This window comes from Mobula birostris, chromosome 23 (assembly GCF_030028105.1).
Source record: "Mobula birostris isolate sMobBir1 chromosome 23, sMobBir1.hap1, whole genome shotgun sequence".
In the NCBI taxonomy this organism is placed as follows: Eukaryota; Metazoa; Chordata; class Chondrichthyes; order Myliobatiformes; family Myliobatidae; genus Mobula; species Mobula birostris.
The window spans coordinates 42,636,943-42,661,085 of NC_092392.1; the positions used below are offsets into that span (position 1 = coordinate 42,636,943).

Below are 24,143 nucleotides of genomic sequence, written 5' to 3' on the forward strand. Positions count from 1 at the left end.
TATCCCAACTCTCTGCCTTCTATTGGTTAACCAATCCCCTATCTATGCTAACACATTACTCCTAACGCCACGCATCCTTATTTTATGGATGTATTTTATGTGGCATTTTATTGAACACCTTTTGGAAATACAGGTATACAATTTTGACCTGATCCCCTCTATCCACTGCACTCATTATATACTCATTATAAACTGTCAAGATGCAAAATTAAACTCTTCAAATCTCAAAGTGCTAATATGTGATCAGTAAAATATTAATTCATTTATCCCTTCTGTTCTGTATCTTTTTATCCCATCTAAGAATCTTGAGAGCCTGAGATACCACTTTGTATCATATAGATTTGTAAGATAGTGTGTTTCATTTCCAGATATTCATGGGAAAATTAAAAAGCTTTTCTATGATATATTTAACTTATTAGTATGTTTCAAAGCTTTTCATAGGAATGCCATCAGATAAGATTGGTCAATGGGCATTGGGAAAGTAACCAAGGGTTTGGTCAAAGAAATGCGTTTTAAAGAGGGAGCTTAGCAGCAGATGAATTTCGGAGTTTATGACTTGGACAGTTGATGCCGTTTCTATTAAAGATAGAGTGAAGAAAACCAGCATTGAGCCGAAGGTCAGATTTAGAGAATTTCAGATAAAGACTTAAGACTGGCTCAAGGTCGGAAACCAGTGTTATAGGGAATAGGTGTCTCTTCTCATTTCTCTCTCTGATCTTATTAACCCCGTGCCAATTTGTACATAGCCAAGATATCAATATGGAAATTATTACCTTTTTCTTCCTTTGTGTTAATTTATCCATAGTCGCTCAACTTCCCTCACCAGAACCATTTTTCTTGTTTGTCCTACCACATGGATCATGACAATTGAATCTTTCCCCTCGATCCTGGGCACTAGGCAGACAACACAACCATCGGGACTTTTGATCCTGGTGACAGAGAATTGTGTCTATTCCCCTAATTACCAATGACTACACCATCCCCAAATTACAACTAGATTTCTCTTGAATGACTCTCTGAACCATGGTGTCACAGTTAGGATGCTCATCCTTACTACAGCCCCCACTCTCATCCTCATAGGGAGCAGCAATGTCAGAGCTGTTGGGCAAGCTCAAGGACCGAGGCTACTCTAGCACTACCTTTTGAATCTCCTATCTGCTTCACCCACAGTAAAGCCCTCTTTTCGCTGGTCACAGACCTAATTTGAAGTAGTTAATCTAATGACTGTCCCCTGAAACAGCGTCCAGTTAATTTCTCCTTCCATGATGCATGGCAGTGTTTGAAGCTCAGATTCCAGGTCATCAATTTTGATCCTGAGTCCCTCAAGCAGATGTGCTACACTTGCTACAGATGTGATCACCAGGAATCACAATAGGGTCCACCAATTCTCACATCATGTAACTACAACACACTGCCTGGTCCTGCTTCCCTAATTTCCTTAATTTGCTGTAATTTGGAATGTTTTTAGTTAATTACTATATTTAAAGAAAATCTTTACCTGTTCTTACCTGCTACTCACCTGTGCCTCTTTGCCAAAGTCTCAGATATTAGACTCCTCCACTGGCCTACTCACACAATGGTCAATCCAAAATGGCCTCCAGGATCTTGGGTTCTGTTTCTTGAGTCAAACTCTGTCCACTCAAACAATGACCAGTCCCTCAATGGCCACTCCGCTTAAACCTCATTTCTTTTATTGGCCTAAGTGAAACTCACACACTACTAGATTTGCTCTTTTCAATGATTCATGTTCTCATAGAGATCTCCAAAGGCATAATTTTAAGATGAGAGGTAAGAGTTTTAAAGAAGATCTGAAGGGTAAGTTTTTTTTTTACATAGAGCTGTTGATATTGTGGGGGGGAGTAGGAAGGGCATTGGAGTTCTAATGTTTTTACTGTCACTCATTCTTTGGGACACTCTTCTGTTTTCACGGATGTCTGCGAAGAACAAGAATTTCAGGATGTATTATTGTGTACATTCTCTGATATTAAACAGAACTATTGAACTATTGAAATCTGGAAAGTGCTGCCAGTAGAATCAGATACAATTACTAGGTTTAAGAGTCCTATAAACAATTATGCACGGCATAGAAGGATATGTCCTAACAGGCAATCAGAATTAGTGAAGATGGGCATGGATATGGTGGACCAAGGGCCTGTTTCTGTATTCAACAACACTATGACTCTTAAACTAAGCCAAATCTAATCTTACTTTTTGAACCAGGTTTGGAAGGTTTATCTTCAGAACTAGTTGCTAGATCTTTGGAGGAAACATCAACAGCCAGAGACAAAGGTAAATACACATTTGTCATCTCAGAGATGTATGAACCCTTTTTCCCCCCAAAGAAGAATAGTATAATGTTTGTTATTGCTTGGAAATGGCATGGTTGTCCTCATTGAGAAACTAATTAGAAACCTCCCAGAATCAGAATCAGGTTTAATATCACCAGCATATGTCACAGAATTTGTTAACTTAACAACTGCAGTACACTGCAACTAATGATAATACAAAGAAAAAATAAATGTCAATTACAGTAAGTATATATATATTAATTAGTTAAATTAAAAATAGTGCAAAACAGAAACAATATTTAAAAAAAGTGAGTTAGTGTTCACGAGTTCAGTGCCAATTTAGGAATTGGATGGCAGAGGGGAAGAAGCTGTTCCTGAATTGCTGAGTGTGTGCCTTCAGGCTTCTGTGTCTCCTTTCTGACAGTAACAATGAGAAGAGGGCATGTCCTGGGTGATGGGGGTCCTTAATCATGGGCACCGCCTTTCTGAGGCATTGCTCCTTGAAGATGTCTTGGATACTCCGGAGGGTAGTACCCAAGATGGAGCTGACTAATTTTACAACTTTCTGTAGCCTCTTTCAATCCTGTGCCATAGCACCCCACCTCCCCCACCCCCCCCACCCCGCAACATACCAAATGGTGATGCAGCCTGTCAGGATGCTCTCCACGTACATCTGTGGAAGTTTTTGAGTTTAACATAACACAACAAATACTTACATTCTTGCGTTGCCAAGAGTGACAAGGTGCCGAGATGAGAGGAGCAGTGGTGTTGGAGGAAGCACAGGAGCGAGGCAGGAATTGCAGAACACTTTGTAGTCCCGAATCCAGACAGGAGAAACAAAGCCATGCTGTGAGGGGAGGGGAAGGTCTATCTGGTGGTAACGTTGCACTATAAATCCAATAGAATGATTAACCAGAGTTATCACCTCATTGTCTGGTGTGACCACTAGCAAAATCATTCATATTTTAAGCTTAGCAACTGATTCTTTCACTGCAGTATTGAGTTACTCTGCTCTCTCTGGACTTTCTCAACAAAGATGGAACAGATACAAGGCCATTTCCCTCACTCATCATCTCTTGCTGTTCCAACCTTCATTCAGGGCTTTGCAGCACTTGGGGAAGCGGAGCATTCAGGACCTTTGATAACTCATTTTACTATTTTACATCAACCTGCAACTACATTCTGAGTCGCCATTGCAAGGGTGTCACAGAAGATTTTAACATCCAAATCCGCCGAGGGCCCGCTGGTAACTTGGAGCACGTATTCATCCAGATAGAAGGTGTCAGTGTTCTTATAGTGAAAGCAACAATCACCGTACAAAATGTGTTGTAAGTTTTGTCAGCATCTGTTTTTAAATTACTGTGTTTTGCTGTTCTTCATCTCATTTACCAACTAGCCATTTACTGTTTCAACCCATTTGCATTAGTGGTTATATTAAATTAGCTTTCTGGGGAAAAGAACCATGAAATTATAAAACAGAACTGACATCTCTGTCCACCAGCTTTTGTCGGAGCTATTGAATTCATGGCACTCCCCTGCTCTTCCTTCATAGCTAACTCTTGTTTTGAGTGGTTTCTAATGCTCTTAACCATTCTGCTGTTGAATCTGCTTTCATCACTTTTCACTATATTCCAGTTCACAACCTACGATGTGAGGAACATTTTCTCATGCTGTCTCATCTTCTGCCACTCACTTCCTTCATGGAAACAGTTTCTCCTAGCTTATTCTATCAAAATAATTTGCAGTTTTCAAAACCTGTTAATATTCTCTGTTCTATTGTACATTATTCTCTTTATAAAATCAAAGGCTCCACATATTTAAAAGCCTTTCACCAATGCTTGCAGCAGACTTGTGCATATACTGTACCTCAGTGTGTACATATTACTCAGTTTACATATTACTATTTAATTATTTATGGTTTTATTACTGTTTAATTATTTATGGTGCAACTGTAACGAAAACCAATTTCCCCCGAGATCAATAAAGTATGACTATGACTTTGACTATCTGTCTTTTTGCTCCCTTTAAAATTTTACCTTTTAGCTTGTATTGTCTTTTTCATTGTTTCCACTAAAATGTACCACACCACACTTCAATGCATTAAATTTCATCTGTTACATGTCTGCCTATTTCTCCAGTTCTTGAGTACAAATCAAACAAGTCACTTTACCTCCAATTCTTTGGGAACATCACCATACTATCCACTAGTAGCTTCACCAATATCCTGATTTAAGTTCCTTAACCAATTTTGTATTCACGTCTCAATGCCCTGGTAAATCACTTTGCCCCCTTTTTTCTTTTATTTATTTTTAAATTTATTTTATGGTGTATACAGCATGGAACAGGGCCTTCCAGCCCTTCAAGCCATGACTCACAGCAACACCTAATTTAACCCTAGCCTAATCACAGGACAATTTACAACATCCAACCTACCAACCAATATATCGTTGGACTGTGGGAGGAAACTGGAGCACCTGGAGGAAACCCACATGGTCATGGGGAGAATATACAAACTCCTTCCAGATATAGGTGGGAAATGAACCCAGGTCACTCACACTAAAAGGTGTTGTGCTAACCACTATGCTACTGTGCCATCCCAGAGAGATTTCCTCTGACTTGTCTATTCTCGATTTTTATTATTGTTTATCTTAATTACATAATTTATTCATTTTGACAAACATAATGGATAAGAAGCAAGCTTTACATGAATCAAATATTATATGGAAATATTATCTTTTATAAAAATTACTTCAGTGCCTTTAGACAAACATGCTTCTTTTACAATGACAAAGTTACCTTGAGTGATCAAGTATCATTAATTGCAGACAAGAGAAAATCAGCAGATGCTGGAAATCTGAGCAACACACACAAAATGCTGGAGGAACTCAGCAGGGCAGGCAGCATCTATGGAAAAAAGTTATACTTTATGATATAATATTATTCAAACAGCACCTACTCAAATAAAAACTTAAACCTCAGCAGAATTCTTGCATCTTACCCGTCCTGTTCATCTGGTTTGCTGATGTTCTTTAGAGAAAGAAACCTGCTGCTTTTAACCTGGCCAGACTTACATTTGATGTCAGGGCAACGCTAAAGTGCTGAGCTGTGCTGATGTGCTCTGGTTTTTAGGCAATTTGAAGACATCTTCAATCATCCAAAACTGAAATTTAAGATGTGTATCATCCTGTTTTATCTTAAAGTAACAATTTCATTCAACATTATCTTTCTTTCCTAGAGTAAGCCTGCCGTATAACAATAAAGTAATTAACATCTATAAACATGGAGTTAACACCAGACTTTCAAACAGGAAGCATACTATTTCAGTAAACTGGAATGATGATGATGCATTATGGGTAAGTGAGCTTTATTTAATACTTTCATTCCTAATTTTAGTTTTTTTTTAAATATTTATTTATCCTGTGACATAAATATTGGGATCTTCTTCAACTGGAAAACAATTACTTTCTTTTGATAAGAAATACAGATTATTACATGGCAACACACACAAAATGCTGGAGGAACTCAACAGGCCCGCAGCATCTTTGGAAAAGAGCAGGCAGCTGACAGTTTGGGCCAAGACCCTTCATCAGGATTGGAAATGAAGGGGGAAGGAGTCAGCTTATTATTACAGATGACTACATTCTATATACCAAATATTTTCATAGTCTGGATTGATTCTGGTTAACAGGTTTTGAATGAAGTAACAGATATTTTGGATGCATTTCTTAGTCAGATCCCTTAGGTGCATCCAAGTGTGTGCTGGCTCAATCTTTGAGAAGGCTGCTCTATTTTAGGCACCAAAGTGCTAAATACAGTAGATTTTGTCTAAATCTGTCCTGTTGATTAATATAACTATGAGTTTTGGTGTTTATTGTTTGTGACTTCCATCCAGAATCATTGACTGTTTCCAGACAAGTAGTGTGATAAACAGAAGTTTTGCTGCTCGAGGAAGGGAATACATTATAATGTCCGGCAAGTTTCAGGCACAGAATGCGTGAAGGCTAATTCATCTTGAAATGGGGAAACTTTTACGTCTTAGCTTAGAATGTCTTTGTACATCTATTAAAATGCTTTTGTTTCTGACCTGGGAAATAAAACATAATTCTATTTCGATTATGACCATCAAGTGTTCTCAGATCAAACTAAAATGGAAACCAGAGCTCTTACTGTCTGGATTGGTTCAGAGGTCTTTCAATTAGTAGTATTTTCCACTTCTTTATCAATCAACCTATTTATATTTGATTAAGATTGTCAACCTCATAGAAATAAGGACTTCAGAGATGGAAGTCAATAGTTTCTACAATTTGAAAATGTCAAACCATGCTGCTTCAAACATTTGTCTAACAATATGAATTTACTTTCATTTCTAGGTAAATGTTGATGAGAAGTATCAAGGACAATTGTGCGGTCTTTGTGGGAAGTTTGACAAAAAAGGCAGCTCTGTTTATGGTAAAACCTATAAAAATGGTTACCTTTCTCGCTAGAAGTGTTTTTATTAGTATAACTCTCCAAATTGTAATCTAACAATCTCGATATAATTGCTGACTATTTTGGTTGGTTTGTTTTAAAACCATGACTTCATTTTTAAAAAAATCTAGATTTGACATTCTTGGACAACAATAAAATGGATGTTCTGGGTCACGTATGTTACACTACCATGCCTTCGGAGTCAACATGTAATGAAAGCTCTGTAAGTTTATAACAAGTAACTTGATTTAAAAAACAGATGTTATGGTCAGCTGTATATGTTTCACTGTTGCCAACATTAGTGTATACCTCTCATTTCTCTCCTTGCCCACTGACCTCTGAACAGTTGGAAAATACTTTGACACCTGACAGTCACATTCTCTGGTTACACCATTTGTCTGATCTGTAAAAAAATGATCATTAAGAAATGAGTATTCCAAAACTGTTAAAATTAATCAAACAATTAAATATTTTTACATTTACTTCAAAATCAAAATTAATTTTTAAAAAATTAAGTAATACTTCACGTTTAGTGTCACTTGCAGATCACCTTCTCCATTGAAATGAATTGAGCAACGGTTGCGATTCTGGGTCTAGTTTGGAACAGACTCAACAGCAGACCCTGTCATTTGGCATTTGAAGCAATCATGAGACGCTCGCTTTGGGAAACCACCTTCTTTGAGTGACCAACATATTTAGAACTTGGCACCACCTATTTGTAGAAATGCTTGATGTTTTGTGCTGGGCTATCACTATTTCTGCGCAAGTTCTGCACCATTGCTGCTAGTCATAGTCATACTTTATTGATCCCAGGGGGAAATTGGTTAAGCAAGATAGATAGGAAAATAAACAATTGCCTGCTTTTGTAATGCTAATTCCAGCTGATCATGAAGTGATGATATGAACTTTACTTTCAGAAGATCTCCCCTCTTTCACATGTGGAGTTTTCTGCTACCTCTGTCTTAGGGCCAACAACTGAAGCAGAATTTATTGTTAATGCATTCTGCCTTAGCTGTGCTAGGTATCCACAATATGACCTTGCAGTCATGTTCAAATTCCTAGTTTAAACACCTGCGCAAGGGAAGTGCTGTAGGAAAATATTTAAACACATTGAGATTTAAAGACCCGGATTTCCAGGGTGAGTAATTCCATTGTATATAGCAGAGCTGTGCTCATCCATGCTGCTCTCACGCCTGCCAGAGTTTACATTATCACTTGGCAGCATGACCTCATTTCATGAGTATATTGGGGCAGGGGAGAGGGGTACTGGAACTTGGGACTTGCCTTGCCTGCATTAGTGCAGGCTGCCCTCTCATTTACAGGAGTTTCACAGCTCCCTCTTCACTCTGACATTTGGCACTTTGTCAAGTGTGATTGTGGCTCTAAAAGCTCAAAACCTTGCTATCCACATTAACAACCCCAAGTCAGAAGACATTACTGTACTCTCACCGCAACACGACACCTCACCTTACCAACATCACTTGCACCCAGTAAGTCTTTTTGATCTAATTCCCCCACGGATGATTGACCAGACAGTGCTCTGAAAATGAATTCTGTCCTTCATGTTATTAAATATTAAGAACAGATGGGCACTTATCTTGCTGGAATTTACTGTGAAATTTTGTAACTCCAAAACATAGAAACAATTGCAAGAAAAAGGCAGGAGTTCGGGAGAACAGGTCTTGATTTGTTCTTTACATCAGTGAAATGCGCACGTATGAGGTGGTGGTGGCGTGATAACATATACCATGCATGTACTTTTACATATAACCCGTGATAAATTATTTAAACAACAGAGAATGCTTAATCATGCAACATTACTCAAATATTGCTGAAATATTAAATACACAACACTTAAAAATCAATTGGATTTTGTTTTATTAAAATTATTTCTTTCATTCTAATTTTTCATCCTTAGGAATGTCTGCCAATTATATCATTCTTTGCATCTTATGTTGAGAACTATTCGCAAGATTACTACAAGATGTGTCAGGCAGATGTCTGCAGCTGTAAAAAGACAAACTGCCAGTGTGATTCTTTTGAAGAAGTAGTACGACAATGTAATAAAGCAAAAGATGCAAAGTGGAAGACCTGGAGGGAAGAGACAAAGTGTTGTAAGTATTTTTCAACCGGCAGTTTTGAGTGGATGTGGTGTTATTTTATAACTCAATGGCATTTTGTATGATGGAGGAAGTAAAAATAGCAACTTTCCCTTTTCAGCACCACCCACATGCCCGAAAAGTCAGATTTATCAGGAGTGTGATTCTGCCTGCATTCCAACTTGTACTGATCCAAATCCTCAAAGGCAATGCGATCAGTGTGTGAGTACGTGTGTCTGTCCGGAAGGTGAGATAGTACCAATTATATTATTTTTCTGATATTATACTGTCAGTTTATTTTACCCATTTTTTACTTTGGAAGGGTCTAAGAAATCTAAACTTGTTTAGATTGGAGGAGGGCAACAGCTCAAAAAATAGGGAAGGGAATCGATGGTGTGAAACCACGTCTTTAGTTCAAAGCAGGAATCTAAAATCCAAAGGAACAATGAATGAAAGAGAAGTCAGTGCCAACATAAGTCGAAGTCTGGAAAACCTTCAGATACACAGCAACATGAATGTTGATATAATATCAGATGATTTCTCAACTAGTGTTCTCAGGTTTACTGGAACAGTACATCATTGCCAGGACCTATTTGGACAGAGAATAAGGAGGCATATTGGTTCTATTGCTAGACTTTTATTTAGAGGTGTGAGGTTGTTGATCTGAAATTGAGAGTTCAAATCTCCTGATTAAGATGGGAAAATTATATTCATAATAAAAATCTTGGCTGTTGGTATTTGTAATTGTGTCTATAAAACAGATAGATTACCGTAAGGCTTGCTGGTTTACAAATGTCCTTTTGGAAAGGAAATCTGCTGACCTTATCTGACGTGGACAAAATATGACCATAGACCCTCATAGAGTGGCCTTATTGTAGCAAAACAGGAGGCCATAGACTGACATGTTGGAACGGGAATAGAGGTAAGATCTAAAATGATTGGGCTCTGGGAAATTCTGCTTTTGGTGGGTGGAGTGGAGGTGCCCGACAGAGCAGTCCGTCAACTTACGTCAGGTCTCATTAATGTAGAGGAGGCCACATCAGGAGCACCAGATACAATAGACGACCTCAACAGATTCACAGGTGAAGCGTTGCCCCACCTGGAAGGACTTGTTTGGGGTGTTGAATTGAGAAGAGGGAGGAGGTGAACGGGCAGGTGAAGCATTTCTGTCACTTGCATGGAGATATACCAGGAGAGAGACTACTGGGGAAGGATGAATGGACAAGGGAATCATGGAGGGAATGATCCCTGCTGAAATCAGAGAGTTCGGGGAGGGGGTGGTGTTGGAGGTAAAGATAGGTTTGGTGGTAGGATCCCATTGAAGATAATGGAGGTTGCAGGGAATGATGTGTTGGATGCGGAGGCTCATAGGATGGTAGGTGTGGACAAGGGGAGCTCTATCCTTGTTAAGGCGATGGAAAGATAGGGTGAGTGTGGATGTCTGGGAAATGGAGCAGTGTGAGTGAGGGCAGGATCAATGGAAGAGGAAGGGAAACTCCATTCTTTGAAGAAGGAGGACATCTTTGATGTCCTAGAACAGAAAGCTTTATCCTGAGAACAGATGCAGCTGAGATCAAGCTGTGTTGCCATTTTCAGGGAGCTGTGGTCTTGGTATCCATTTACATTTGTCCCCCTAATACTCAGGCATTTACTTTTTATGTCATACTAGAACTTGACTTCCCAAAGTGCATTACCTCATACTTGCCTGGTGATTCAGGCTGCAAGTATTACTTACATACACAATAAGCAACATCGTTTCCTACTACTCTGCTGATAAAATTTCAATGTCAATTTCACTGGACGTTCAACCAGTTTTGCCAACTGGTTGACAGCTCAAGTTGATGGGGCCTTTCATTGATTCTGTTATGGTTATTAACCTATGGATTTTTTGAGTATGCCCACAAAAAATGAATCTCGGAGATGTATATGGTGACATATATGTACTTTGATAATACATTTACTGTGAACTTTGAACTTTAAAGATTGGCACTAATCTTTGCACTAATTTGTCTGACTTTGTTTATTTTCTATAGATAGCACTTACAAGAACAATATTTCATTTTCAACATTATCTATGTTAAAGTAAAGCCAGAATGGACCTGTTATAAATTCTGTCACTTTGAATGAAACCTATGTACTCTATCTTAGTGTAAAATAGTGCTCATAAATATTTATATTTTAAATTAAGGCCATCTTCTTGATAACATAAGGGGTAATAACAGATGCATCGTCAAAAGTGAATGTCCTTGTGAGTACGGTGAACAGTTTTATCAATCAGGAGACATCAAGAATACAACTTGCCAGTCATGGTATGATTTGATGATTATAGATGACTTTTGTACAGCTGTAATTTCTGTTATTTTTCTTGCAACATTCATTGTTTTAAATTGTTGATCTATCGTCTCTTTGCAGCATTTGCAAAAGTGGAAGCTGGTCATGTTCTTCTCGTAGTTGTCCTGGCACATGTGCAATTGAAGAAGCAACTTATTTTACAACATTTGACAACAGATACTATAGTATAACGGGAGATTGTTCATACTATGCTGTGGTTGTATGTGAGATTGTATCATCTTAACTATCTTGAAATAAATTTGTTATCTTATAATGCTAAACATAATCATATCTCTTCTGGAATTCTCAAGTTTAAAATTCTAGTTCATTAACTTTGTTCCCCACCTGAAACAGACAGACAACTGGACCGTCATGGTTGAGATTCGCCAGTGTCAAGCAGCTTTTAAACAGACTTGTTTACAGCGTGTGACGCTAGCTACAAATCAAGTGAGAATTTGTCAAACATGTTTGTTTTGTTTGTATTTTATTTCAGTCCACATGTATAACGATACACATGCATAATTCTCTTATAGATGTCTTATGTGTTCAGTAATGATGGCAAGGTATATTTTAATGGGCAAGCAATTGGAATTCCAGTGAAAACAGGTAAAGATTACCTTCTTTTGTTCTATAAGGGTGGCTAAATGCTTCATTAAAAAGTTGAGCTGAAGCATTTATTTTTCTCTTTAAACAGGTGAAATAATAATATTTCAGCAGTCTTCTATGTACATTCAAGTTGCAACAACATTTGGACTGAAGATGCAAGTGCAGATAGCACCTCTTATGCAGCTTTATATCTCACTGCCTGTGAATGCAAAAGGAACCACAAGAGGTAGGGCCGAAATGCAGTAAATTGGACAAAGGCACATTTCCTACATCAAAGCACATCTGCGATCTGGCGAGTTTCCACTGGTAGTTACTGTTATGGCTTTTCTTTTCTCTCTGAATGAGATTCCTATACTACTTACAGAGTTATTCTGCTTCTGATTTCTTTGCTCACTACTAAACTTACAAGTCTATAACTATACACAACAAACTTTCAAATCCTCCATGCTATTTGCATTGGCTGGTCAAACACAATTATATATTTCTGGTTGCAAATTATAACCCGTGTTTAAGCTGCAAGTTTCTGTTATTGACATCTTATTGAAAATCCTCCTATAATATTCTGCTTCTGGACTATTAAACCTTATCTGCAGCTTCCATCTTCTTGCCTCAGGTCCTTCATAAAATAAGATTAACACTAGCTTTGTTTGTCATCTGCGCATTGAAACCTACGGTGAAATACATCAAAATCAAATCAGCAAGGAATGTGCTAGGCAACCCACCAGCATCGCCACCCTTCCACCGCTAACACAACATGCACAGAATTCACTACCGTTGCTGTGCATCTTTGGAACCTGGCAGGAAACTGGAGCACCTGGAGAGAACCCATTCTGTCACAGGGAGAATGTGCAAACTCCTTACGGCCAGTGGAGGAATCAGAACTCAATCTTATAAATGTACACAAGTGTGCCTCCTTGTTTCCTGCCTCCATAATCATGATAACAAAACCAAGTCCACTAAGTCTGATTCACTAGGGGAAGTACCTCTCTTATTCCTCAATAACTTACAACAGATGACGATCAACCTTCGATTTATAGTTAACTATTTACTTACAAATCAGTATTAACATTGAATACTCTTGCGGGGGAGGGGGGAGTGTGGGAGGGCTAAGTGACCTTTCAGAAACCAGCACAAGTAGCTGGGTTAATGGCACTGTGCCTGGCTCTGAGACAAGGAAGGGAATAATGAAGTCAGGCAGAGAGATAGTGATAGGGGCATTCAATACTAATGGGTGCAGATAGGCATTTCTGTCATTGCCATTGTATGCCATGTCATATGACGTGGGCGATCGTGGTCACATGACTGTCATAAGGAGGTGGCTGGGAACAGACCCAAGTGCAAGACACAGACACTGAAGTACTAGGGACAGGACTAGGATACAGGCTGAGGGCAAGGACATGGACACGAAAACCGGGAACCCGGAACAGGACTGGACAAGAGAGCTCGGAGCCTGGGCTTGGACTCCGAGGGAGAGACTGGACAAGGACCCAGTACCTGGGTCTTGCCTCTGGCTCGGACCCCAGAACTAGGCAAGGATGAGGCTTGGCAGGCAGGCAGGCCGAGGCTGGAGTCTTCAGGCTTGAGGCTAGAGGCGAGGCTTGGCAGGAGGCAGGAGGCTGAAGTCTTCAGGCTTGAGGCTAGAGGTGAGGCTTGGCAGGAGGCTGGAGTCTTCAGGTTTGAGGCTAGAGGCGAGGCTTGGCAGGAGGAAGGAGGCTGGAGTCTTCAGGCTTGAGGCTAGAGGTGAGGTTTGGCAGGAGGCTGGAGTCTTCAGGTTTGAGGCTAGAGGCGAGGCTTGGCAGGAGGAAGGAGGCTGGAGTCTTCAGGCTTGAGGCTAGAGAGGAGGCTTGGCAGGAGGCAGGAGGCTGGAGTCTTCAGGCTTGAGGCTAGAGGCTAGAGACGAGGCATGGCAGGAGGCTGGGGTCTTCAGGCTTGAGGCTAGATGCTAGAGACTTGAGGCGAGGCTTGGCAGGAGGCAGGAGGATGGAGTCTTCAGGCTTGAGGCTAGAGGCTAGAGACCTGAGGCGAGGCTTGGCAGGAGGCAGGAGGATGGAGTCTTCAGGCTTGAGGCTCCTCCTGGGCAGGGCGTGGATCACCACCAGACGGAGGCAAGGGACAGGAAGGGACAGAATCAACCACAGGTAACGGCAAGATGGCCTGGCTTACCTGGGCGGAGGCAAGGGACGGGAAGGGAGCTAGGTACAGGGTGGCTCCAGGACAAGACTGCAGGCAAGATGAGGGGAGAGTTACCAACAAGACAAGGCAAGGCTTCAGGCAATGCAAGGTGAGACGAGAACTTCAGGTGAGGTGAGAGTTACCGGCAAGACAAGGCAGGACTTCAGGCGAGGAAACAGAAGGCAGAGGAAGGGATCCAAGGAGTAAGGACAAGAAAAATCCAGCAGCCACACCCTGGTCTCTGAAGGTATTTATGTAGCCAGCCCCAACGAGCATCAGCTGCCTCAATTAGAGCTCAATAAGAACAGAAACAGGGTAGACAGGAAAACCTGGAGCAAGGGTCGATGGACCAGACTGTGAACCAGAATACAGACTTGACGGACCGGACCATGACAATGACATTTTTTCTGCAGAAGTGGTTTGCCATTTCCTTCTTCTGGGCGGTGCCTTTACAAGACGGGTGACTCCAGCCATTACCAATACTCTTCAGAGATTGTCTGCCTGGCATCGGTGGTCACATAACCAGGACTTGTGATATGCATCGGCTGCTCATACGTCCGTCCACCACCTGCTCCCATGGCTTCATGTGACCTTGACTGGGTGGGGGGGGGGGTTGTTGCTAAGCAGGTGCTACACCTTGCTCGAGGGTGACCTGCAGCTAGCAAGGGAAGAAGTGCCTTATACCTCCTTTGGTAGAGACGTACCTCTACACTGCCACCCATGGCATTTCTGTGGCTGCCACCAAGACTTCAGGATGCTGTGTTGCCTGACAGGTGCAATGGTTAGGAATGTCTTGCACTGTGTAAGGAACATTCTGAAAGGAGAGGATGAATAGCCAGAGATTATGGTCCATAGATACCAATGACATAAGCAAGAGCAGGGACAACATCCTGCACAGGGATTTTAGGGAGTTAAGTAGATAGGCTGAGTTTCATCAGTCCAAGCATTGATTATTGGAGAGGGAATTCTACACTTCAGTTGTACAGGATGTTAGAAAGGCTATGGTTTTTTGAGTACAGTTTTGGTCACCCTATTTAGGAGCCTCATTAAGCTGGTGCGGGTTTGCCGGTATTGTAGTGGATACATCCCAGTCCATCATGGGTAATACACACCCCTCCACCACTGAGCACATCTACACAGAGTGTTGTTGCAGGAAAGCAGCATCCATCATCAGGGACCCCCACCACCCAGATCATGCTCTCCTCTCGCTGCTGCCATTAGGAAGAAGTACAGCTGCCTCAGGACTCACACCACCAGGTTCAGGAACAGTTTTAAACTCCTCAACCATCAGGCTCTTGATACAGAGGGGATAGCTTCACTCAACTTCACTTGTCCCATCTCTGAACTGTTCCCACAACAAATGGACTCACTTTCAAAGATTCTTTATCTCATGTTCTCAGTAGTTATTGCTTATTTATTTATTATTATTGTTATTATTATTTCCTTTTGTATTTGTAGTTTGTTCTTTTTGCACACTGGTTGTCCGCCCTGTTGGTACAGTCTTTCGGTAATTCTATTATCGCTATTGGATTTGTTGAGTATGCCCCCCAAAAAAATTAATCTCCGGGTTATATATGGTGACCTATATGTACAGTACTTTGACAATTAATCTACTTTGAACTTTGAGAGCCTGAGTTATTAAGGGAGGTTGGGCAGGCTGGGACTTCATTCCTTGGAGCATAGGAGACTGAGTGGTGATCTTGTAGAGGTGTATAAAATCAAGAGGTGCATATAGTGTATGCACACTGTCTTCTTCCCAGGGAACGGGACTCAAAAGTGAGAGGCCATAGGTTTAAGGTGGGAGGGGAAGATTTAAAAGGGACCTGAAGGGCATTTTCTTCACACAGAGGGTGGTGCATATATGGAATGAGCTGCAAGAGAAAGTAGTTGAGGCAGTTACAATAACGTCATTTGAAAGGCGTTTGGATAAGTATGTGTATAGCGAAAGGTTAGAGGGATATGAACCAAAGGTAGGCAAGTGGGTTTAGTTTAGGTGGCCATCTTGTTCAGTGTGAATGAGTTGGGCCTAAAGACCTGTTTCCACACTATTATTTTATGATTCTGTTGTAACTTGAACAAAGTCACCGGAGAAACGCAGCTGGCAGTTATAAAGTAGTCTTTTTATTTGATACACACGCTCACAAGTAGGCTGACAGACTTTTGGAGTCACGCACGTGCGCGCGAGGAAAAGGGACTACAGCACATTTTTAAATGTTAAAGAACCAAGGTAACAGGAAATTTCAATAATTGCAATTCCCTCATAATGCTTCTTTTGAGTTACATGTAACAGTTTCAAATGCCTGGATCTTCCCACCAACACACCCAAAGCAAGTGTTAATTACTATCATATTCATGCAGTGGGGCGTTGATTGGATTCATGCATATACAGTTAATTAAGCACCTGTTTCCTAGTCTGTCTAGTCAGCACTTTACTTCTCTGTACTGCATTTTAAATTTAATCTACAATCCATATTCAGATCTGAAGTCAATATTCCCTATATGTTTTAACTCCCAAGTATGCTCTAACAACAGAATGATCACAATATGAACACATCTATGTATTCAGAAAAAAACAGCACATAGATTGACCCAAGATATTGGATGATGTTTGAACCAGGTCAATGCTTTTTTCTTTAGAATATCGAGTGTACAAGCCATGTTATCTTCTCACCTGTATGGTCCTTTTCCTTCAGGTTTATGTGGCACTTTCAATGGTGAAGCAGAAGATGACTTTCTGTCTGAACAAGGCATTGTGGAGAGCACACCTATTACATTTGCTAATTCCTGGAAGACAGAAGATCATTGCCTCGAACCAACAATACCAGCCCCCTGTGTCAGCTCAGAAAATGGTAAAAAGCTCACAGTAATATTTCTTCTAAATACCCGTTTTAGATTGTGGTATGCTTTTATTTTCTAAGTTATTAAAATAAATCATATAACATCCAAGGGAAAAATCTTTACACTTTGTTCTTAAGTATGTCCTTTTACCTTTGACTTTGGAGAAACAACATGTAACCTAATACCATAAAGGTCTTCCTGCCTGCTTGGGCTCTCTAATTTTAACTAATGCAATATATAACAATACATAATTTAAGGCACAGAGTGGAAAACTACCTGCACTTTTTCATTCACTGTCTAAAGATCAGCAATATCATCATAGAAGGTATTTAAATTGCTCAGATTGGACATGTATGGAGAGTTCTCTAAAACAAAGGCCAATGCACGTTGCTGGAACAACATAAAGTTGCCATAGTTGGTGGTAGCAAGAATGCATGAATTCAAGAATATAATTTGCTGCATTCATGGAAATATTTATTTGCAGTGTTTCATGGGAATGATAATTAAGATATAGAATATTTCATCACAAGAACACAGCAGAGCAGAAACAATCTCTGTTAAATTGAGACAGATTTGGAAAAATATCAAACTCAATTAAAGTACGCCTTAACATCCTTCAGTAATCTGCAGTGCCAAGTGGACTATTTTGACCAAATCATTTTTTCAAAACAGAGATAATTGGAGGCAGGGCATGCACGTTGAGAGTAGGAATATTATTGGAGATGAGTAGAGAACTGGGTGAATTGGATGTCAGGGGCATTGGAAGCAGTAGTAATTAGTGGGGATGTCACTTCTAAATGTTCATGTGCATCCAGAAGGAACTCATTGTCCTCTTGAAAAGGAAATTGATATTTGATGGATAGGAAATAAGCAATCCAGAATTGATTTTTCCCTCGTGGGCTCAATCACAAGTGGCTCTAAAAAGTCATCATGTAGGCGTTCTAAAAACTCCTTCTATTGGGACCCAGAACCAACCTGATTTTCCCAATCTACCTGTATATTGAAATCCCCCATGATTGTCACAGCATTGTCCTTTTTACACATCTTTTCTATCTCCCATTGTAATTTGTAGCTCACATCCTGGCAACTGTTCGAAGGTCTATATATAACTCTCTTCAGGGTTTTTTATTACTCATTCAGTTTTTTAATTCTACCCATGAGGCTTCTACATCTTCTCATCCTTTGTCACCTCTGTCTAAAGATTTAATTTCATTTTGTACCTACAGAGCCACCTTACCTTCTCTGCCTTCTGCCTGTCCTTTCAATACAATGCATATCCTTGGATGTTACGCTCCCAACTATGATCTTCCTTCAGCCACAACATCATACCTGCCAATCTCTAACTGCACTACAAGATCACTAACCTTATTTTGTATATTGTGTGCTTTTAAATAATACCTTCAGTCCTATATTCATAATCCTTTTCAATTTTGCCCCATGTTACAGGAAGTTAAATTCTTATCGTTTTCTAAAGAACACACTGCATCCACTTGTATACCAACTACCCTGTCCTCTGCCCTATCACTCTGGCTCTCAGTTGCCTGCCAAATTAGTTTAAACCATCTCAAATAGCTCTAGCAAACCTGTGTACAAGGATATTATTCTCCCCCAAGTTCAGGTGTAACCCATGCCTTTTGTGCAGGTCATACCTTCCCCAGAAGAGATCCCGATGATCCAGAAATCTGAAACACTGCCCCTGCACCAAGTCCTCAGCTATGCAATCATCTGCCAAATCATCTTATTCTTGCCTTCACTGGCGTATGCCACGAGCAACATAGTTTGCTACCCTTGAGCTCTTGCTTTTCAGATTTCAACACAGCAACACCCTATATTCTCTCTTCAGGACCTTATCCCCCTTCCTGCCCATGACGTTGGTACCAATATTTACCATGACTTCTAGCTTCTCTCCCTCCCCCCATGGAATATTGAGGACATCTCAGACCCTGACACCTGGGAGGCAACATACCATCCAGTGTCTCTTTCACATCCTCAGAATCTCCTTTATGCTTCTCTAACTATGAATCCCCTATCATCACCTCTGAAAGCCTCTTCTCCCCCCTTCACTTCGAAACCACAGAGCCAGACTCGGTGTCACAGACATGGCTGCTGTAGCTTTTCCCTGCTGGGCCAACCCCCCAGACTTGTTCTTGAGGGGAACGGCCACAGGAGTACTCTGTACTACCTGCCTATTTCTATTCCCTGTCCTGACAGTCACACAGCTATCTGCCTCCTTCAATTTACAGGTGGCTACCTTCCGTCAGCTCATATCTATCATCTCCTCATTCTCCTGTAAGAGCCGACTATCTTCCAGCAGCAGCTTCAGTTCCCTAACAGTTTGAAGGAGCAGCAGCTCGATGTACTTCATGCAGATGTAATTATCAGGGAGACTGGAGATCTCCCAGAGTTCTCATGTCTCACACAAAAAATATACCACTGACCCTGGACTCATTCTCACCGCACTAGCTATGTACTAACAAATAATGAAAGATAAAAACTTACCAAAAATTTATTTTGGCCTTTGCCTCTTCTCGCGAAAGCCTCTTGAGCCTGACCATTCCAACAGTGCTCACTCAAACATTGGCCACCCCCACAATTGTTACTCCACTTACACCTTTAATGGCCTTTGCTAAATGGCTTAATGGATCATTACGATTGAAACCTACTGAAAAGTGCTAATAGGCTCCAAGTCCTTTTTAAACCTTGCGCTCTCTCACCAATTGCTTGCGATGATTGAAGCTTACTGAGTACAGCCTGCAGTAGCTGCAGATCCTCAGGATAAATCAATCAGCATTATTATCTCAAATAGGTATTAAATTACTTCTCCAAAAACTAGTCAAATATTTGTAAGCATCTCCACCAATTCTTCCATACATGATCACACCTTCGCTGACAATCCTTTTAATATATCATTGTAAAAATCTCACATTTTTAGAAATTTAGCACGATTTTCACTAATATTCCACCTTGCATTTTTTTTGTTTTTATATGTCATCTACATTCTCTTATATCTCTCTAAAGCATGTATCGAGTATGTTTGCTTCATAGATCTCACTGATCTGGAATGTATTAAAGTTGCATCCTGTCCATTTAGTCATTACATAACCATGGTTTGCTGCTTGATCTGCTATCTAGCAAACTGAATACTCTGTTTTCATCTGAGTCTAACTCTTGTATCTCTTTAGCAACACACACAAAGTGCTGGAGGAACTCAGCCCATCAGGCAGCATCTATGAAAATAAATAGTCAACATATTGGGCCAAGATGCTTCTTCGGGACTGGAAAGAAAAGGGGAAGATGCTAGAATAAAAAGGTGGATGGGGAGAGGTAGGTGCTAGGTAAAGCCTTCTTCTCCAGCCCACCCACCTGGCTTCAGCTATCACCTTCCAGCTAGATTCCTTCCCCTCCTCCCCACCCTTTTTATCCTGGCATCTTTCCCCTTCCTTTTCAGTCCTGAAGAAGGGTCTCGGCCTGAAACATCGACTGTCTATTCATTCCCATAGATGCTGCCTGACACACTGAGTTCATCCAGCATTTTGTGTGTATTGCTTTGGATTTACAGCATCTGCAGACTTTATTCATCTTTATTCATATCATTCTATAAAATTTGATTACAGAAAACTACGCCAAGTTACATTGCTCTCCGTTAAAAGACCCAGCAGGTGCTTTCTCCATTTGCCATTCCACAGTGGATTACTTGAAATATTATCAGGTAAGAGTTCTGAGCAAACGTTACAACTTGTCTTTCATAATCCTGTTGTAGCATTTCACCTGAATTCGAAGATGGTGAATTTGAACTTGGGTCAGAAAACTGGGTTTAACATTAATCTTAATAATTCACTGTGGTACTGAAGTAGTACTTATGTGCTAAAGGTGCCACTATTTAGTTAAGGACACACCTACCCTATTGATGAAAACAAAAGGGTACTTGGAGACACAAGAGAGACTGTAGGTACTTGAAATCTGAAGCAATGCACACAAAGTGCTGGAGGAACTCAGCAGATCAGGCAATATCTATGGAGGGAAATGAACAGTCGATGTTTGGGGCTGAGAACTTTCATCGGGATTGGCCTGCTGAGTTCTTTCAGAGTTTGTGTGTGTTGATACCAAAGAGAACTTGCTGCTCTGTCCAATCCAGAGACTATGACCAATGTCACTAAATCAAAGAGTCTGATCATTTGCAATAGAGTTTGTGAGAGTTTATTGAGCACTCTTTCCCGAGCACATTTTCTGCAAAGCAACACTTGATTGATCTGAAATAATTTGGAATGTCCTGAGGCCTTAAGCGCTAAATTTTTAAACATTATTTAAAAGCATTATCCCTCCCTGTTACTGCAGTCTCTGTTAATGATCGAAAATCAACTCACCAGATCATCTGCGCAAAGATCAAATCTACTTTCTGCATCAAATATGAAATTTCTGCAGGGATTATTCCCTGTGTAACTCCCTTGTCCATTTGTCCCTCCCCACTGATCTCGCTCCTGGCACTTACCATTGCAAGTGGAACAAGTGCTACACCTGCCCATACACCTCCTCCCTCACTACCATTCAGGGCCCCAAACAGTCCTTCCAGGCGAGGTGACACTTCACCTGTGAGCCTTTTGGGGCCATATACTGTGTTCAGTGCTCTTGGTGTGGCCTTCTGTATATTGGTGAGACCTGACGCAGATTGAGAGACCGCTTCACCGAGCAACACGCTCTGTCCGCCAGAAAAAGCAGAATCTCCCAGTGGTCACCCATTTTAATTCCACTTCCCAATCTCATTCCAACATGTCAGTCCTCTACTATCGTGATAAGGCCACACTCAGGTTGGAGGAGCAACACTTTGTATACCGTCTGCGTAGCCTCCAATCTGATGGTATGAACATCAATTTCTCGAACTTCACCATTCCCTATTCCCATTCCCCTCTCACCTTATCTCTTTCCCTGCCTATTGCCTCCCTCTGGTGCTCCTCCTCTTTTTCTTTCTTCTGTCCTCTCCCATCAGATTACCCCTTCTCCAGCCCTGTATCTCTTTCACCAATCAAATTCTCAGCTCTTTACTTCACCTCTCCACCCTCCCAGTTTCACCTATCACCTACCACTTTGTACTTCTTCCTCCCCTCCCCACACATTCTTATTCCGACTTCTCATCTTTGTTTCTAGTCTGATGGAGGGTCTCGTCCCGAAACGTCGACTGTTTTAACTTTTTTCCATAGATGCTGCCTGGCCTGCTGAGTTCCTTCAGCATTTTGTGTGTGTTGCTTGGACTTCCACCATCTGCAGATTTTCTCTTGTTTGAGATCAAATCTATTGAACACTACAGGCCCACCTTACAACGACCTGATTTCGGCACCGCCTATATTTACGAACGAGCATTTGGGAGACCAGCAAGATGAATTGGTCGGTTACTGCAGGGCAGCAGGCATCTTTTGAGAACTTGGTTCACTATCTCATTTCTGACTTGTGATCTGTTCAAGATACAGAAAGTCACAGGGACACAATGCTGTCATTCCCAAAGAGATGATCAAGAATAATAAATAGATTTCCATAAAAAAACAGTACTTATAAACCTGCAATATAGTAATTTGTTTTAAAATTCTTTCTAGATTTGTTTTTGTACATTATTAAATGACATTGAACAAATCTGCTGTGGATATATAATAATTACATTACAGACAGCATTTTCAAAGAAACCTCACAAACGTTATCCATAATATTTATTTAGATGTGTGTGGCTGCTACCTGTGCCTGTGAGAACATCAACGACTGCCTGTGTGCAGCATTGGGAGCCTATGTCCATGAGTGTGCTGCTAATGGTGTCATCGTGAAAAACTGGACAAGAGACATTTGCAGTAAGTTTTGTCATTTGTTGCTTTTCAGTAAAATAAATTAAGAAGAATTGAATTGAGCTTGTCAGGTAAGGGGATATTTCTTGTCCTACACCTATAATTAATGGACTTGAATGTAATGCAAAATGTGTTCTGAGCACCAACTTGTCTGCATCTGCCTGACCAATACAATAATTGCTCTCTGACATCTTCAGTTAGTCAGTGCTAATCTAGGTCACAGGGACAATGCATCAGCTATAAATCATTTTACCGTCCACTAAAAGCAGCCTCAGTCAATGTTAGGAATTGGCCTAGATATGGGAGCTGATGAGTGTCAGCCTCCATCACACCAATTGTAGACTATCCAAGAGGTTCTCTGCTAGGCTATGGGGAGGTGGGGGGAGAGAATTTCCAGATATCGAATCCACTCCTATTCTTCTGTACTTCAATCTTTTATCCCTGATTCCACCTGGTTAATTCAACTTCAATAATAATTTTAACGCCTTATTTACACCATTGGTAATCCAGTGGAGAGTTTAGTTAAAGGCTGATGTGGATTCTTTTGCCTCCTATCTACCCATGCATCCATTCCTCTGAATGAAGTGGTAGCCGTGTTTACCCTATCATACTGTACATTTCATATATGAACAAACTTTCATCGATAATAAAATCTGTATATAGAGAGACCAATAAAGATTATTTTATCTTTGTTCATTAAATGGGCTGGCAAATCCTCCAGGAATGTTTCTTCAAATGTTTTTATTTCTGGATTTCACTACATGTTAGTGTGAATTGACAGCAAAGAAAACTAGGTGCATGAAGTATCATTTCAGAACAAGTCAACACATTTTCTGATGTAAAATATCACAAAGTTGCTACTAATGTCTTTTTAAGTTCCAGTTGCATAGGATTAACTATTTGAAGCATTAAAATTTCTCTCCAGTATCATACTTCAAAGATTCAACGATTCAAAGCTTTGAATCCTTGAAGAATTAAAATGTCGTGAAATGTTAATGGATTGTAACTGTGATTGTGAAATGAAGACAAAATTATTTGAAAAGGATCTTGTACTTTCCTGGTGGACAATATATAATGAATAAACGCTTCTCGGGCTTCTAGCCGAGTAGAGGTATTGATTATAATTGATGTTTTGAACACAAACTCTGCCACCTTCATCATGGGTGATGCCTAATGATTTAGCTCACAGCCAAGGTGTAAGGATTTATAATTTTAAAGGCTTTATTTCTTTTATTTCAATACAGATTGCTTTTTGTGTGCTAAAATAACTGGAAGGGTCAAATAATTAAAATATAGAAGTCAATTTCAGTAAAGTTTAGTATATATATATCTATAAGGACAGCTTCCCCCCATCTACAAACGTTTGTATTTTCCCACTAGTTTGCTGAGATTTACATTGAGATGTATTTGAAGTCTCATTTTAAAGTTATCATTTTAGTGATCTTGATTTCCTCTGAAACTTAGCTCTATTACATCATTCCCTTTATCAATTAAACCATTTGACCTTTTGAACCTCA

General features: G+C 40.4%; 1 protein-coding gene across 1 annotated transcript in view; it reads left to right on the forward strand.

The window, feature by feature from the left end:
- LOC140187005 (mucin-6-like) overlaps positions 1–24,143 on the forward strand; it is a 165,739-nt gene that overhangs the window by 68,439 nt on the left and 73,157 nt on the right. Inside the window, exons 2-15 of the mRNA XM_072241866.1 lie at positions 2,221–2,289; positions 3,388–3,616; positions 5,524–5,641; positions 6,659–6,737; positions 6,887–6,978; positions 8,674–8,869; positions 11,043–11,163; positions 11,267–11,405; positions 11,540–11,632; positions 11,719–11,791; positions 11,880–12,017; positions 16,657–16,812; positions 20,416–20,510; positions 22,506–22,632. Coding sequence (XP_072097967.1) covers positions 2,221–2,289; positions 3,388–3,616; positions 5,524–5,641; positions 6,659–6,737; positions 6,887–6,978; positions 8,674–8,869; positions 11,043–11,163; positions 11,267–11,405; positions 11,540–11,632; positions 11,719–11,791; positions 11,880–12,017; positions 16,657–16,812; positions 20,416–20,510; positions 22,506–22,632 — 1,725 coding nt within the window. The remainder of the gene's footprint in view (positions 1–2,220; positions 2,290–3,387; positions 3,617–5,523; positions 5,642–6,658; positions 6,738–6,886; positions 6,979–8,673; positions 8,870–11,042; positions 11,164–11,266; positions 11,406–11,539; positions 11,633–11,718; positions 11,792–11,879; positions 12,018–16,656; positions 16,813–20,415; positions 20,511–22,505; positions 22,633–24,143) is intronic.